Below are 17,115 nucleotides of genomic sequence, written 5' to 3'. Positions count from 1 at the left end.
TCCAACGAAAAATTTTTTCATCATTTTCGTCATTCATCACCATTTTTTCCTCGTCATGAGTCTGTCTTTCGTGGGTTCTGTCAATCGTCCTTTGAAGAAAACGGAACGGAACGGACGTCCTTGACCCCTCCCCCCCCCCGCTTCCAGCCATTTTCCCTCTCCGTCTTTCACCTCTCTCCCTTCTTCGGCTGTCGCCTCGCTCCCTCTCTCTGTCTCTCGCCTCTCTCCCTCCCTCTGTCTGTCGCCTCTCCCCCTCTTCGGTTGTCGCCTCTCTCCCCCTTTTCGGCTGTCCCCTCTCTCCCTCTCTCCGTCTCTCACCTCTCTCCCTCCCTCCGTCTCTCACCTCTCTCCGCCTCTTTGTCTGTCGCCTCTCCCCCTCTGTGGATGTCGCCTTTCTTCCTCTCTCTGCCTCTCGCCCCTCTCCCTCTCTCCTAAATTGGTAAAAATTTAGACAAATTTTTAAGTTTTCTAATATATACATTAAAAAAATTCGTCAGCGGTAAAAGACATCCGTCATTACCATAGTTTCGTGCGGCTTTTTCGTCATCCATCATTTGTGACGAATGACGGATGACTAATGACCTATGACTGAAATCCAACCATTCAGTCATCCGTCTGTCGCTACAAACGATGACAGATGACGAAATTTAATGGTCCCATGGAAAATCAAGAAAATAATAACAATCATGATACAGTCTCCACCAAGTTCCTTTCCTCCAAAGTGCCCAGATCCCATGAGGCACATAGCTTAACCTAAGTGCCCATTTTTTACCCTAATTTATATTCACTCTCTTCCGATGGTCATGTGTCTTTTGTTGGATTCTTATGGCAAGTCAACACTAGTTTGAGGCATAACTCGTTAATAAAAAGTCTCATTTCTGATGACATGATTTTTTATGAAACTTTAACAAGTTTGATCAATAAAGGGCTGAGGTTTTGACTTGTCATTCCGGGGGATGGGACTTATTTCTTCATTGTACTTCAACCAAATGAAGACACAAAATAGGTCTGCCCCTGCAAGAAAACGGAACCAGCATAAAAACCACAGAAAAAACTCACCCCATGAGTTTTCATAGCATACAGAAAGAAATAATGAAATTCCAAATGTTAGTTAATAGATTAAGACGAAAAGGATTCATTACCAGAAGAGTTCTGTTCATCAGTCTTCTATCCCACAATAAATTAGGCAGTGGAGAAATCAGCAACAGTAGCAAGGGCAGATATGGCAGATGCTGTTCCAACTATTTGCTTTAAGCTTCTCGTCCTCAGTGCAAGAGCAGCTCCAGTCACAGCACCCGCAATAGAAGAATTTATCTGCTTGAAGATAGGGGAATAGACAAGATAAGTCAAACTAATACTGAGGTAGCATGTGTAAATGAATGGAAAGGTGAAAACTACCGGTTCGACTAGTGAGAATCCAAACCATAAAACCTTCAGATTATGAACAGGTTACAAAATTGAACAAAATAAGAGGAACGATCTCAGAATTATGAATAATAGTACCTACCAAAAGCACACAGGATCAATTTCTGTTCTTTCTCCTTTAGAAAAGAAAGACATAACAACAATTGCCCATGCTTACAAACTCCCTACCAGACCAGCCAGGTCATATTTTTACAGACATAAATTTATAAAGAAGCCCAGAGTTAGTAACATACAATTCATGTTTCAAATTATACCAAGAATGTTAGGACTAAAAACCCAAGCAAGACAATCTATGAGACAGCCATTAATATCCACGCCATAATTACTCTTCTACATTTAAAATTATAGAAATTCTCATAGAAAAAGGTCAAAAAAATAGGTAGCAGTGAAGGTCAAATAAATCATTTGTTAACTTGGAAGGCATGCCAACTTTGCATCAGCTTCATACCAGTGAACTGAAGCCATGAATCCTGACAGAAATTATAATAAGTGACGGAAATTAAACCGCCTATAGTGGAGGAGACTCGATAAATTTTATCTTATTTTACTCTGTTTATCGTTGTTCAAACTTATGACTTTTAAACTTCCAAAGAGATTGTTGTACCTTACTGGGGTCTATTCTATTATCATGCTAAAATAACAGCACATGAGAAAAAGGAAATAAGTGCAGAAACTGACCCTATCCTTCTTCATTCTATATCTCTGAGCCCTGCAACTTGTAGCAGAAAACGTGCCAGCAGCAATACCTGAGGAGAGAAGGTTACAAAGCAGTATCTGAAATAACAGCTACGAACAGATTGAAGGATTTGAACTGTAAAGTGGTTTTCTAAAGGTTAAAATAAGATAATTGTTTTTGTTCTTTTGTTAATTAACAAGAAGATTCCCAATGCTCATAAGAGAAAAATTTGGACGCAAAAGAAACTATTGAATTCATGAGGATGATAAGTAATAAGATGCGAATCTTGTAAGAATCTGGTAATTATTTCTAAATCCTGCACTAGTATGTTTTATAGAAGAGCAAGATAGACGAGAAACGGTAGATGGGCACAATGATTTAGGTTTCGGCACTCACTAATGTCAATGTCAAAATCATCAACCCTCATTGAAAATTATGACGACAATGACAATGACGAACTTTTAACGTTAATGAATTTTCTACGTTGATGAATTTGTCAAGAGTCAAAAGCTGACTCTCGTTGATGTTGATGATGATGTTGCCGTTGACAGGATATCGTGGAGGTTGATGCCGTCTGTCAATGTCAGCCATCAACTAATTAAAATTCTAGTTCGAAAATTGCAAACCCTGTCAACATAAGCGGCGTCATCAACATCAACGAGAGGCAAATTTTGACAATTTTTTGAAAACTATTGTCAGATGGCATTGACAAGAGGGCTGACATCAATTGCCGATGATGACGTCATCAACATTTTGTCATGCGTCCCCATCAGGATCAATGTCATGTGTCAACGTTGTAGGGACATAACAAACCTTACATTGATTCGTTAAATGGTTAAATCATCCTGCAAATAAGCGTCAAAAACTATTGGGCCTTAGTGGGCCTTCTTGATCTGGGATCTTATAAGAATCAGAGACATGAAGAAGAACAACTCAAGGCACGAAAAATTCATGGGAACAGCAAAAGATTTGAAAGGAATCAATTCAAGTTTACTATGCCTCAGAATAATTTTAAACTTTGAGTCAGCCATTCAGGAAAAATAATCAGGAGACATTTGCCTTTTGGTATGGATATAATTTCTAGACATAATACTTTTTGAGTGATTTCCACCAATAAATGAGCAGGGGATATTTTATGAAGCGTTAAATAGTGAATGGATATAACTCCTGTTCGAGTCAGAGATTAGAGAAGTAAATACTCTTAGAAATCCCATTTAGATTTTGATTCAATGCAGAATTCGAATCCTTGCGTGCAGAGACTAGCGGGCCCTGAAGATTAATATAAGAAAATTATTTTACCACATAAAAGACCGCACTTGCAGATCGTCTTCGCCTGCATATGGCAGGGAACAATGGCAAAATATAAGCCACACAAGTTATAAGGAAACATGAGCATACTATATCTTACATTAAAACACCCGCCATGTTAAGAATATTTCAAAGTATTTTTACCACAAGACTCGCCCTAGATTTCCCTATGATCCCTGAAATAAGGAAAAAAACGAAACTGTAAAATCAATATGACAAGAACGCCATCATGAAACACAGACATTACCTTTCCTATCAGCCTCATAAGGACCGTAGAAGAATCCCCAGGATAACCCAGCCTGAAACAGATTCAAACGCATCTATTGATGAAGGTCTTCACATACATCCTCCGATCTTAGAAACGAAACTCCAAAAAAAAGCAAAGCGAAGAATTAAATTAAATATCACGAAACTCAAAGAGTAGCAGGATACAGATAATCTCATCGAAGGAGCCTAAGCATTGCCTGATTAATAAATATAATATCCTTACTCCCTATTGTGATATCATTTTGAATTAGATTTTTTATATATTTACTCTTAATTTGAGTAACAATTAAACCTCTACCCCCCAGATCCCCCTGATCAAGTAATCCGGTAAACAACCCGGAACACTATAACCCAAGTTTATAAACAGCATGAACTTGATCCTTAAAATCAAACGTTATTTTAAGAGGTTTCAAATTTCGAAAGAATATAAGACACGGGAAATGAATCGAAATACGACCCATTAACAGCATCAACTTCATCCTGAGAAGACGAGGTTCCACATTTCAATACTGTAATTGACATCGAAAGAGTGGAACAAATACTTGCACAATTTATTCATGTAAATACTTGAACAAACCCATTAAAGCTTATCAATGTATGAGCATTGAATCATCAAAATACCCCTCCGAGGCGGATCACAGATTCGACGGCGAGGGAGGCACAGGGGGTATCTTCTTCTCTGGGCATCCCTTCTCCCCGTTTCCAACCCACCTTCCCCGTTCCTCTGTCTTCAACTCCAGCCCATTACATAAGGAATTGAACGTCCAGGACGTGAGGGAACGGATGACGAACCCTGACGGACGGTGACGTGACGAACGCTTCCCAGTATTTGGAGAAAAAACCGTCACACGTCCCCGTCACCGGCGACGTGGAAAAAAAACCCTAAAAAATTTGTTTTCAATTATTAGGTAAATATAGAGGACAGAGAATCGGAGAGGTATATCTCCAATTATTATAGGCGGCGTCGGTTTGTGCGCGCAACAAAAATAGGGACTTCTGTGTAAAATGCAAAGAAATCGAAATAGCGATGCCACGTAGTGAAATCTCGGCCGTCAGAAAGCTTAAAAATAGTGATTTTAATATGTATTTTCTGTCTGTTTTTAACTTTTTTTAAAATCCCTCACCGCCATCATCCATGACGGCACCCCGTCAACGTCATGTCACGTGTCTGAGGCACTCCGTCACCATCACGTCGCCATCACGACCAATCCATCGTCCGTCATCGTCACCATCACAGATCCCTGATTCTGTCAATGTCACCGTCGTGTCATCCGTCATGTTTCCATCACGGTGAGGTGTGACGTGACGGATGATGCCTGCCGATCCCCAAGCCCATATATGCTACCAGCCCAATAATTATCCACACAATTTAATGGAATCTGGGTCATTCATTTAACAGAATGATAGGGATTGTGCATCTGGTTTTCTTTTTGTTTATTCTGGGATAACGTAGATTTTTGTAATTCAGAAGTAAACATTTCAGAGGTAGTAGCCCTTTGCTGCCCAGATTCAGCACAGAATGATAGAGAATGTGCATCTGGTTTTCTTTTGTTTATTCTGAAATAACTTGGAATTGAAACAGTTCGGAAATTAACATTTCAGAGTTGGTACATAAAATTTTAAAATAACTAAAAAAATTTAGTTTCTTTAGCTTGAAATTCCTAAGTTTGTGTTGTGATTATATAAGTTTGCATATTAGTTATCTGAGTTTATAATTATTTCATGATATTATTTCATGAATACATTGTGAAACGATTGCATGAGTTTGCCCAATTTTATTTCCACTAACTGCTATTTTGGAGTCATAAAATATTAGATGTATTTTTATGGAACCTAGTTCAACTATCACAAAAATATCTAGTAGTCCATATTAAAATGGAGAGATTTGGATTATGAACATATATTGTGTTGCGATATAAAACTTTGGGATCCTTTAGATATTGATGTTTTAAGTTAATATAAGTTAAGTTAATGGGATCCCTCAGACCCTAGTCAAACCCTCTAATTGTTAAATCTGGGAGCTCTAGTTACACTTTTTATGTGGACGGAGAAACATTGTAATTATTGTTCACTGTTATTGGATGTTTGATTCTTTTTCATCTCAGTGCAATAATTTAAATTTTATAATTTTGAAAGTTCCCATATTTTGACATTCTCATTGTATAAAGTATTAGATTATTTATATTTCAACAAGTGCATGTGATGAAAATCTGTGAGCATGCGCATGATTAACAATTGCATTTTTGGGCCCATATTTTTATTATTTAGTTTAAATTTGTAATAATGAGAGTATTCTAAAAACACTTGTAGTTTATGACCTTCTATTGGTTGCAAGTACCTTATGTGAGGTCATAAGAAGGGATTCCCTTGTGATATAATTTGTGAAGTAATCGTCCCCCGCCCATATCATGTCATGGCCAAAATAGGGAGGTGGGATATGATGGATATTATGTGGCTGTCAAGGTAATCACACCACCATGTTTTTTTAAGTTAATTGAATAAAATATTTATTCATTGTTATTTGTATGTAATGTTTATAACGAATTCCATGAATACGTGCAATGACCTAGTGAACTGTGATGATATCATAACACAATGAAACATGTATTCAAAATATTCCTATTATATGGATAGTCAAGATAGACATCAAATTATTTGGATATAAGAACAATATGTGGTCCTAATTATATGATAAGTACATCTGATCATGTGGCCATTAATGTGGACACACTAAGAACAGATAGTGACTGCTCTATGCAGAAAGAGTTCATCGAATTGATCAGTATGAATCCATGAAGGTTAATATATTTAAATGTCATGGTTGTAAACACAATTTGTTTACTAGATAACACTAAGGATATCTTGCGGATGGACAACTATATTTTAATTTTGGCTTAGGAGTATCTACATGTGGAATTAAAGCCTTAGCTCGGACATAGTAAGAAGCACACAGAGGTTATTGAGTGGTCAAGACAGTTTCATCTGCCATCGGTATAAGAGTAGATTGACTCAAGGAAGACAGTGTGGCTAAACTTAACCTGTCAATTATTCTCTGATGATCCCCCTCATGCATAAGAATAAAGAGAATGATGGATTAGGGTTTGACGATTAACCATACCCTAAGTTATTTGTGCGGAAAAAGGATTATACATATATGGTAGCTGATGATGGTAAATGTTCAATGAGATAGTTCAAATACTACTATATATATTATAGAGCATGAGGTGCAGCTTAGCATCCCAAGGACTAGAAACTTAACCTATCAATTATGTTAAATCGATCATTAGTTAATTAATTGATTTGTTAATATATTTAATTAATAATTTTGGGTAATAATTGTTATTTGACCACTAAATTTATTTATTAGAATGATATGTGGGCCGAGAGGGTCACACATAAGATTACGGGGGCATTGACGAATATACTTTTACCCAATGGAGCTTTTATGAAAAATCCTAAGTGGAGTATAAATTAGGGGAGGGGCACCTGTTTTATGCACCCATGCTAGCCAAAGATAGCTGCCTCCCTTTTTCTTCCTTCTCAAAATTGTCCACTCATCCAAGAGAGTGCCTTCGTGGTGAGAAGATCTACAAGAGCTTCAAGAATCGTTAAACAAGAAGAAGTGGAGATCCAAGAGCACCTTGATCTTGTGGATACCTCCAGAGATTAGACGCACGAACGGTTTCACAATAATATCCAAGGGAGAAAGTCAGGGGTGAAACAAGTTCCCTATAGGGTACACATGACGTGTGATGTTTTAGTGATCGATTTAGAGTCGATCCCCATTGTGCAAGTTTATGGCATGTGTTTTCCGCCATGTAATGGATACACAAAAGGGTAAATTTTGGTTGACTTATGGAGAATTTTCTTCTTTCTTTGGTGACATGTCTCTTCTCATATATTTCTATGTATCGCTCTAGCGGTGTTCTTCTGTTGCGCAATAAATTTAAAACTCCATATGCATCTATGTGGCATTCTATCGCCATCTATCAGGTACGTACATTAATCTTTATATTGAGTAAGTAAAACAAGGTGCCTTTTGGGTCAACCTTGCAGCACTTGTCATCGCAAAGTCACTCTTCCGCTACCATCTTCTCTGTCACACCATATCTTTTTGATTCTGCCTTGTTCTATTATGCAATATTCAGCCGTTGGTGCCCCTTAATAGCTTACCTATTTTTAGGATATCGATCCACCATATAGTATTTCTCATTTGAAAAATTCTTATAGGCAAGTAAAGAAAGCAACCCACCTTTTAGATGTATATATTAAAGCCTTTATGACGTTGTTATAGGCTAAATGAAAAACATATCTAGGAATATATCTTCATGTTACAACATTTATAGTTAATGTTAATCCAATTATCCTACCTAGTTTATTATGATTTTTGTTCATTATCCACTATCCAGCATCATCCTTCATCATCTGAATCATGGTTGTTATCCTTGATCAACAATCGTTCAGGTACACGTTTCTTCCATTTACACGTCGTTACATTTAAGTGTTTGGTAGTTTTTACCTTGCGTGGCATTCTTATATTACACATTTTTTCAATAATATTTTATTAATTTTTTCACACTCTTCATTTGACCTCTATACACGAGGTCAACTTAATCTTCCAATATATCAGTTACTTTGTATTGAATTTCTCACGCTATACTTTAAAAAATTCAAATAATACGCATTATTATATGAATATTTATCCAGCATGTGATTACACAAGTTGTAAGAAACATCTCTAGTGGTATACTGGCAATTTCTTATAACAATGAATATTATCAATACCATTGTTTATATATAATAATCATAATCTACTCTGCATTATGGTTAATTGTGTAGTTGTAATTGTCTTTTCAGAAGTTGATGGCTAGAGACAATCAGAAAATCAGCCAGTGACATTGTAAATTTCTCTATAGATACAAATAACAAATAGGGTATGTTCATTTAATGATTATAATTAGAACTACAATTCAATGTGATCCAAACATCGAGTTTGGAATCTTGAAAGAGGCATTAATACTTGGTCCTCATGTCCTTGATGAACATTACCACATTTTGTCAAGAAGAGCTAGCATGTTAAGGCATGATCAAATAAAAAAAGGTCACGTTGTCTTGGATAAAATGCCTACATCAAGACAAAGAATGTATTGAGTAATCTATAAAAATAAATGAAAACAACGTGGTTAGAAAATATCATATTTTGGGATTTCGGATCATGGGAAGTGACGATTAAAAATGCAGTAGTTTATTACTTATAATATTATTTTACTTGTATACAAATTTTTCAAAATACCATGCACTCTATAAAGAATTTTGTTTCTCAAAAAATAATTATGGGATAATATAAGTATACCAATATATTTTAAGCTTATCTGTTCTTTTTTTTTTTAAGTGAAGACTTCTAACAATTAAGGCATTTAGTGGATATGTCTCGAGTTGGATAAAGCTAATGCATTTTTGTGATTATGCGGTCACCAAAATAAACGAATAAAATAACATGGCTTTGAAGAAAAAAATTAATATTTAAATATTAATATTTGTTCGTAATATATTTTGATGAACTGATTTTATGGCTTTATATGTTTTTTCTATGGACTTTTATCATTGTGTTGATTTCATTATTCATCGAACTTAAGAAATATTCTATAGCTATGAAGTCATTGAGCAGTTTCAAAATTAACTTGGCTAATATGTATTTCTTGAACATTGGAAGGTTTGGGACATTACGTATGTGGATGGTAATGTTGCAAACGGATAACAACAAAAAATATAGTAATTATATTTATTCAAATATCATAATTGCGTGATAAGCTATGTGCATAACACAAGAACCCAATGGTTTATTTACTAATTCTAAGATAGAAAATTAGAATAATCCCTTAAATCATTCTTCCCAAGGCTACATCTCTATCTTCTATTATCGTGTGCACTATGGCTTATTACTTTAAAATATTTTTGTCATATGATATCAATCCCAACACATTTAGAATAATAATTCAACATGATGTAAAACATATCAACATTTGGAAAAATTCAATCCAGGAGAAGCCTTGCAAAGAGACTACTAACTCAATGTCAAACTTTTGGCGGTGCTGATACTTGATATTACATAAAATTTATAAAATTTGACTACTTTATTACTGGGGAAACACGATAGAAAACAGTATGAAAGTCTCAATAGTTTAGTAGACTATAATAAAAAAACTAACAACATTATCTTCAAGGCTAGTTTTGATGATTATTCAATTAAACCAATCTTGTTAGCAAATAAGGGATCTAACATAATTCATTTATTATTATAATATTTCAAACTCATGATAATATTATTTTAAAGTATTGAATCACGTCTGAGCTGATTCAAGGCGTTCATCTCCAAAAAATAAATTTATTTTACCAAGAAGTGAAAAAGGTTTGCACTCTATATCATCACATCGTTAGTACAATCAGAATTTGACCAGGTATTCAGTAGTAAAAGGTCAATGAATACTGGCTTTCAACGAAGGCTATTCTTTTATGTTAATTTTGATCCTATTTTTTATCTCATTTGGAAATAATTAATTTTCAAAGGTCTTCAATATTTTTGGGAACCCGACTGAATAGGTAATTAAAAAAACTTAGTGGAAACTATTTTTTCACATGAAATTTTATTATAATTAATATATATTTTTTGCCTTTTTTTTTGAATTTTTAACCCAATATTAATTTAAAATTTTATTTTTGGTAAATTAAAATAGACTTGTGAAAATTCAAGTAGAATTTAATAATAATTTAATCACTTTTAGGGTATATGAGTCAGGCTTCATGCATAGAAGTAAGGTATGGTTAGTTTATGTGTTGACGCATGAATTTTTCTCGTGGGGTGAAACTTTTATGCATCACAGAATATTATGATATTCATTAAATCTTATGCTTTTTAATGTATGATTAACCGATGCATTAAAAAAATTCAAGAATGCCAACTGTTTATAATCATACAACTTTGATGCATCACAGAATCTTATGATTTCAATTCAATCTTTCGATTTTTAATGCACGATAAACCCATACATTAAAACAATTCAAGAATGCCTACTGGTCAAAATCATACAGCTTTGATGCACCACAGAATCTTATGATTTCCATTCAATCTAAATTTATTTAAGTCTACCATCTTCAAGTGTATATATTTCCATGAGTACATCTAAACACGGTCCACTTATCAATATAAAGTTTTTAAAGTCTACAATCTTCAAGTGTATATATTTCACATAGACTATCTAAAGACGGTCCACTTATCATCCATTAACCTATGCATTAAAAATAATTCAAGAATGCCAATTAAAGAAAATTATATAACTTTCATGCATCACAGATTCTTGTGATTTCCTTTCAGCATAAACTTTTTCAAGTCTACAATCTTGAAGTGTATCTAAGCATGGTACACTTATCATCCATTCAACCCATACATTAAAACTAGTTCAAGAATGCCAACTGGTCGAAATCATACAACTTTGATGCATCACATAATCTTATGATTTCCGTTCAACATAAAAGTTTTTAAAGTGTATAATCTTCAAGCGTATCTAACATGGCCCACTTACCATCCATGAACCCATACATTAGAAATAATTCAAGAATACCAACTGGTCGAAATCACATAACTTTGATGCATCACAGAATCTTATGATTTCCATTCAACATAAAAGTTTTTAAAGTGTATAATCTTCAAGTGGATCTAACATGGTCCACTTACCATTCATTAACCCATACATTAAAACTAATTCAAGAATACCAACTGGTCGAAATCATACAACTTTGATGCAGCACAGATTCTTATGATTTCCATTCAATGTAAAAGTTTTTAAAGTGTACAATCTTCAAGCTTATTTAACACGGTCCACTTACCATCCATGAACCCATACATTAGAAATAATTCAAGAATGCCAGCTGTCCAAAATCACATAACTTTGATGCATCGCAGAATCTTATGATTTACATTCAACATAAAGTATTTAAAGTGTGTAATCTTCAAGCGTATCTAACATGGTCCACTTACCATCCATTAACCCATACATTAAAACTAATTCAAGAATGCCAACTGATCAAAATCACATAACTTTGATGCATCACAGAATCTTATGATTCCCACTCAACGTAAAGTTTTTAAAATGTATGATCTTCAAGTATACCATACATTAGAACTAATTCAAGAATGCCGACTGGTCAACATCACATAACGTTGATGCATCACAGAATCTTATGATTTACATTCAACATAAAGTTTTTAAAATGTATAATCTTCGAGTGTACCATCCATTAACCCATACATTGGAAATAATTCAAGAATGCCAATGGGTCAAAATCATACTACTCTGATACATCCCAGAATCTTATGATTTCCATTCAACATAAAGTTCTTAAAATGTATAACATTCAAGTGTACCATCCATTAACCCATACATTGGAAATAATTAAAGAATGCCAATGGGTCAAAATCATAATACTCTGATACATCCCAGAATCTTATGATTTCCATTCAACATAAAGTTTTTAAAATGTATAACATTCAAGTGTACCATCCATTAACCCATACATTAAAACTAATTCAAGAATACCAACTGGTCAAAATCGTACAACTTTGATGCATCACTGAATCTTACGATTTCCATTCAACATAAAGTTTTTTAAATAAATAATCTTCAAGGGTATATATTTCACAAGAGTCGATCTAAACATGGTCCGGTGAGCATCCATTCAAGCCATATAAATAGTCCAACGCTGCTCGAAGAGAAACCCTAGCGCACAAGGGCCGTCGACAGAGAGCTCGAAGGCCGTCGCTGGTGGAGAGTGCAGAAGAGAGATGAGTCGCGGGGCGAGCGCAGGGGCCGCCGGGGCCAAGGCCGGGAAGAAGAAGGGCTCCACGACCTTCACCATCGACTGCGCCAAGCCGGTGGAAGACAAGATCATGGACATCGCCTCCCTCGAGAAGTTCCTCCAGGAGCGAATCAAGGTCGCCGGGGGGAAGCCGGGCGCTCTCGGAGAATCTGTCACTGTTTCTCGCGACAAGAACAAGATTACTGTCACTTCCGACGGTCACTTCTCCAAGAGGTAGATTTTGGGGATTTTAATCCGTTATCTGTGTTTTTCGCTTGATTGGTATACAGATTTTGGGAATTTATGGGGGGATAAATTCTGGGTCTTGGTTTGATTTTAAATCCGGAGAAGTTTCCTGAGGAATTTATTCCAGGGAGGTTCCTTATTAATCACCGTAATCGTTCTGTTGATACTTTTTTCTGGATAAATATCCAACCCTTAACTGTAGAAATGAAGTATCTTTTGGCGATTTTAATCCATTGTCTAAGTATTTCGCTTGATTGGTATAAAGAGTTTGGGAATTTCTGTAGGGGAAATTCTGGGTCGTGGTTTGATTTTTAAACCGGCGAAGTTTCTTACGGCATTTGTTCCATCTTTTGATACTTGTTTTTTGATAAACCTCTAACTTAATTGTAGAAATGAAGAACTGTCTTCCGTTGTTGTTTTGTTCTTCTGGGTAAAACATGTTTGTGTCTACGATTGTCATTAATTCAGCATCTGATATTCCTGACGAACTTGTGTCGAAACCACCCAAAGATCTTCTTACACTCGAGATAAACTTTGTTAACCATTTTTATGTCAAAGTAGAACGATGTCTTTCTTATTAATGATTCTCTCTTCGAAAAAAATACCCACTTTTCTTGTTTCTTTTACTTTTTAATTTGAGCAATATGAGAAATTCCCAAATAACAATGCCATCTCTAGTTATTTATCTACTTAACGGCTTAAATTATTTGGTTGACAAGCTGATACTTTCTGATATCTCAATTTTCTGGGCGAAAGACTTAAACTTATTCATTTATTATGTGATTTTTGTATGTTTTTCTCAGGTATTTGAAGTATCTGACGAAGAAATACCTCAAGAAGCACAACGTGCGGGACTGGCTGCGGGTAATCGCATCCAACAAGGACCGAAACGTGTACGAGCTGCGGTACTTCAACATTGCAGAGAACGAAGGTGATGAGGAAGATTAGTTGGATGACTCCATGGTTGATTCTATGCTTTTGTTCTAGGACTTTTGTGTCTTTCACTGTTTCTAAATTTTTCCTCGTCTACCGTTCAGAATTTTGCCAAGATGTTGGTTCTTCGTTTGATGTTCAATGATTTATACCATAATGCTTGAATCTTTACATCTACCGTAATACTTCCAAGTTACAGCACAACCATTTAATGTAACTTATTTTCAATGAAAGTGTTTTAGTGGGTCCCTGCACTGTCATTAGAATACTGAAAATCTGTTAATTGTACTTTCATTGTGTTATGTAGTATTCATGAAATGAGATTCAACTATAATATACCACTTGCGTTAATAATTTTATCTACGGTGATAACGGGTTGCCTTGAGGGGGGTGGTTTAAACCATCTCAAAGGTCAAGCCTTGTTCCGAATAATCTTTTTAAATATCAATATTTATGCAGGTCAATATCAGTCTCTTTTATTAGAGGTTGTTTTATTTATTTAAAAGGACCATAAACAGTCCCGATTTGAAATAAGTTGAGGTCTATATCAGGATTAAGTTCACACAAATAAGGTCGAATGGTTGAAACTTTTTCAGATGACGAATAGATCAGCCGAAGGTTTACTGGTATTTTTTAAGTGGTTAGACAGATGTTTCCTTCAGTTCTTATCCGATTGAATGAGTCTTGGTGGAGCAGAAATTCAACGTGGCAGTTTTTTTGGAATGAAAGATGAATTTTCAATCGTCCAATGAATTTCTGCTATAAATGTAGTTGCACTAATCAATCTATCTTAAGTAAAAAGTAGTTTATATTTTCTACATTCTTTAAAGAATGCAAAGACCCCCGATAATTTCTGTTAATATATTTGTTCTCGTTTAATTTTTTTCAAAATGAAACAAATCACCTGTCAGTCATAGCATTCAAAGTACACGTGAATTATTTTAGTAACTGCAAACAATGATAAACACCTTGTGAATGTGTAAAAGCTTCCAGCCAATGAAATATTATGTAACTTTATGCACATGTATGCGGACTACTGACAATGCATCAAATAACAAGAGAAATCGTTAGTACAGACAATGCATCAAGAAAATTAGTAATTAACCTTATAGTCTAGGCTAAGCTGAGCTCCCTACATGTGACATATGCACCATCATAGTAGGCCATTAAAGATGTTAACAATTCCCTTGGCACGATTGACACTGAAGAAATCTACGCATATGATGACTCTTTTTCATCTTTGTTGGCCAGTGAAGAAATTCAGATGAGGAACATAGTTACTGCAATATGTGGCTTGATGCAATGGGACAAGCTACATGCATCATTATGCAACTGGCTTGGCCTACCAAACCATAGAAAGGTTCTCGTAGAATGCCCAACAATGTGGAATTAAATGTATGAGATGCTTAGTGCTAGTGTCAAGAAGAGGGACATTCTTTGCGCCATAGCATTGCATGTGTATGTTAACGAGTGGCTTGTAAGCAAGGACTCTGCATGTATATTGTAGCCCCTCACGATGGCTACCGCCCTTACTTGATGATCAATGTCGCCAATAGGAAACGAAGCAATCATCATCATCAAAGTTATAACAAGATATTTCGATAGTGTCATACACGTTACAAGAGATACAACCATGTTTGATGTAAAATGGGTCATATCATCGCGACATGTGTACAACGCATGTATGGGGATGAAGACCAAGCTGACTACATATGTTATGTTCCTCGCTTGCAATCAGGCTTTCACCTTTGTTGCACTCATTGATCCATCTATGAAGGGGCACGGTTTGTTGATTATGACTACCGAGATTAAAGTCATATCTTATATGCGAATTTTTTTACCACGCATGGGTCACTAATGATCAAAGAATGTCTCATTCAGTTTCTTCTGTATGTTTTCGTCCGACTTTGACAACTACAGCTTTTATTAGTGAACCAGTTGACAAGTTGTGGCCAGCTTTTAGTGAAATAGTGACATACACCCACTGATGGTCTTGTCCACGAGCTAGATATCTACATTAGCTCGCCTCCTATCAAGGGAACGTATCCATTACATTGGTGGAAGGTCACATGTGAACACTCGTGTCTAGGATTAACAATAGTTATGAATGAATTCATGTTAGTCTCCACGACAAGTGCGCTTTCAAAGAGATTTTCTCGCCGGTCATGCCGTCATCAACTACAGCAATCAAGGCGGACAACATAGTGAATCAAGCTACTTAAAAACTCAAAATGAGGGTAAAATTTATGACGTTGTGAATTTAAGTTTCATTTATAATATTTGTTAGTCTTTACTCATGAATAATTTATCTAGATAGGGAAATGGCTTCACAGGGAACGGATCTAAGGGAAATGGCTCTTTTGAATGGCGAATTCTAGAAGGTGAGAAGGATTACACATAGCGTAAGAGATCGAGAATGGGCAAAGATGGTAATAACAATAGGGGTAGCAGTAATTAGAGAATACAAGTGAGTATCGTACTTGTGATGGATCGTTATCAAGCACGTAGGACTAGAGCTTAGGAAGAAGAAGGCATGATTGATGGCGGTGAGACGAGATGAGATTTAACGATAAGATGTAATTGATTTAGTGGTTACTACTTTAGGGTTCGATGCAATATAAGAGAGTGGGGAGACAATAAGGAATGAATACGATAGTGCCAGATGTGGTGATGGAGGTACTGAAAAAGGTTGAATGAGGAGTGAAATGGCTGAATAGTGATTTAAGTTTTCTTGGCAAGTAGGGAGGAGACACGTTATGGGATTGTGATGAAGTAGGTGACGTGTGAAGTGGATGGTAGAGTATGATAGATAGGGATGATAACCAATGAAGATGGATGTTGGTGATTGACGAGCTGCCTAAATGTGTTAAATAATAATAAATATAACGCAAGAGGCTAACCGTAGATCCCTATGTTCCATTGGAATTATGGAGTCGTCCTGATGCATATCAACCTCCACGTTTCTCTGCTGATTCTATCCAATCACTAGATACACCAAGAACAACCTTGATGGACCTTTAAAACTTCACTTTCTTTCAATATTCATCTTTTAGGAGGAAGTGAGCTTAAAATATATTTTATAAATATTAGGAGCTCTATTTATAGACCCAACCACGTGGATGGATAGGTGACTTGAAGAGGAAGCTACCCTTAAAATTTCAGTTCAATTGGAGTTCTAGGTCGCCAGATATCAAGCTTGGAAGTTGGAAAGCTCTCGTATGTTGATTTAATCTATATATGTTCTCTCCACATCCTCTTCTCCACCGTCATGCTGTGTCTACGATTTTTGGCATTCAATGGTAGAATTTGAAGATGATGAGAGGCCCATATTTTTCCGCATCTTCTTCTTAACAACCACTAAAAAATCACACATGCGTATGGTGGGTGCAACCTCAACTTGTGACTAT

The 17,115-nt window shown here is 35.7% G+C and overlaps 2 protein-coding genes across 3 annotated transcripts; one reads left to right on the top strand and one right to left on the bottom strand.

The window, feature by feature from the left end:
* Positions 1-840: 840 nt before the first annotated feature.
* On the bottom strand, positions 841-4,448 carry ATOEP16-4 (Mitochondrial import inner membrane translocase subunit Tim17/Tim22/Tim23 family protein). 2 transcript variants are annotated; one of them, XM_078589328.1, is made up of 7 exons: positions 4,298-4,447; positions 3,657-3,708; positions 3,554-3,585; positions 3,401-3,434; positions 2,104-2,171; positions 1,143-1,314; positions 841-1,014 (listed from the first exon to the last, which is right to left on the bottom strand). In XM_078589328.1, exons 1-6 carry the CDS (start codon positions 4,361-4,363, stop codon positions 1,183-1,185), a joined length of 384 nt encoding a protein of 127 aa, XP_078445454.1. In that variant the 5' UTR covers positions 4,364-4,447; the 3' UTR covers positions 841-1,014; positions 1,143-1,182. The 2 variants fall into 2 exon arrangements, with proteins under 2 accessions (XP_078445454.1, XP_078445455.1); XM_078589329.1 differs by lacking the exons at positions 3,401-3,434; positions 3,554-3,585 and having other exon boundaries at positions 4,298-4,448.
* Positions 4,449-12,427: 7,979 nt separating this feature from the next.
* On the top strand, positions 12,428-13,879 carry LOC144714376 (large ribosomal subunit protein eL22z-like). The gene is made up of 2 exons (XM_078589101.1): positions 12,428-12,763; positions 13,579-13,879. The coding sequence occupies exons 1-2, from the start codon at positions 12,516-12,518 to the stop codon at positions 13,721-13,723; spliced, it is 393 nt and encodes a 130-aa protein (XP_078445227.1). The 5' UTR covers positions 12,428-12,515; the 3' UTR covers positions 13,724-13,879.
* Positions 13,880-17,115: the final 3,236 nt, after the last annotated feature.

The sequence above is a fragment of the Wolffia australiana genome, chromosome 17 (genome assembly GCF_029677425.1).
Source record: "Wolffia australiana isolate 7733 chromosome 17, ASM2967742v1".
Classification (NCBI taxonomy): domain Eukaryota; kingdom Viridiplantae; phylum Streptophyta; class Magnoliopsida; order Alismatales; family Araceae; genus Wolffia; species Wolffia australiana.
The sequence above is the reverse complement of the archived record's forward strand: the minus strand, read 5'-3'. Positions and strand labels throughout refer to the sequence as shown.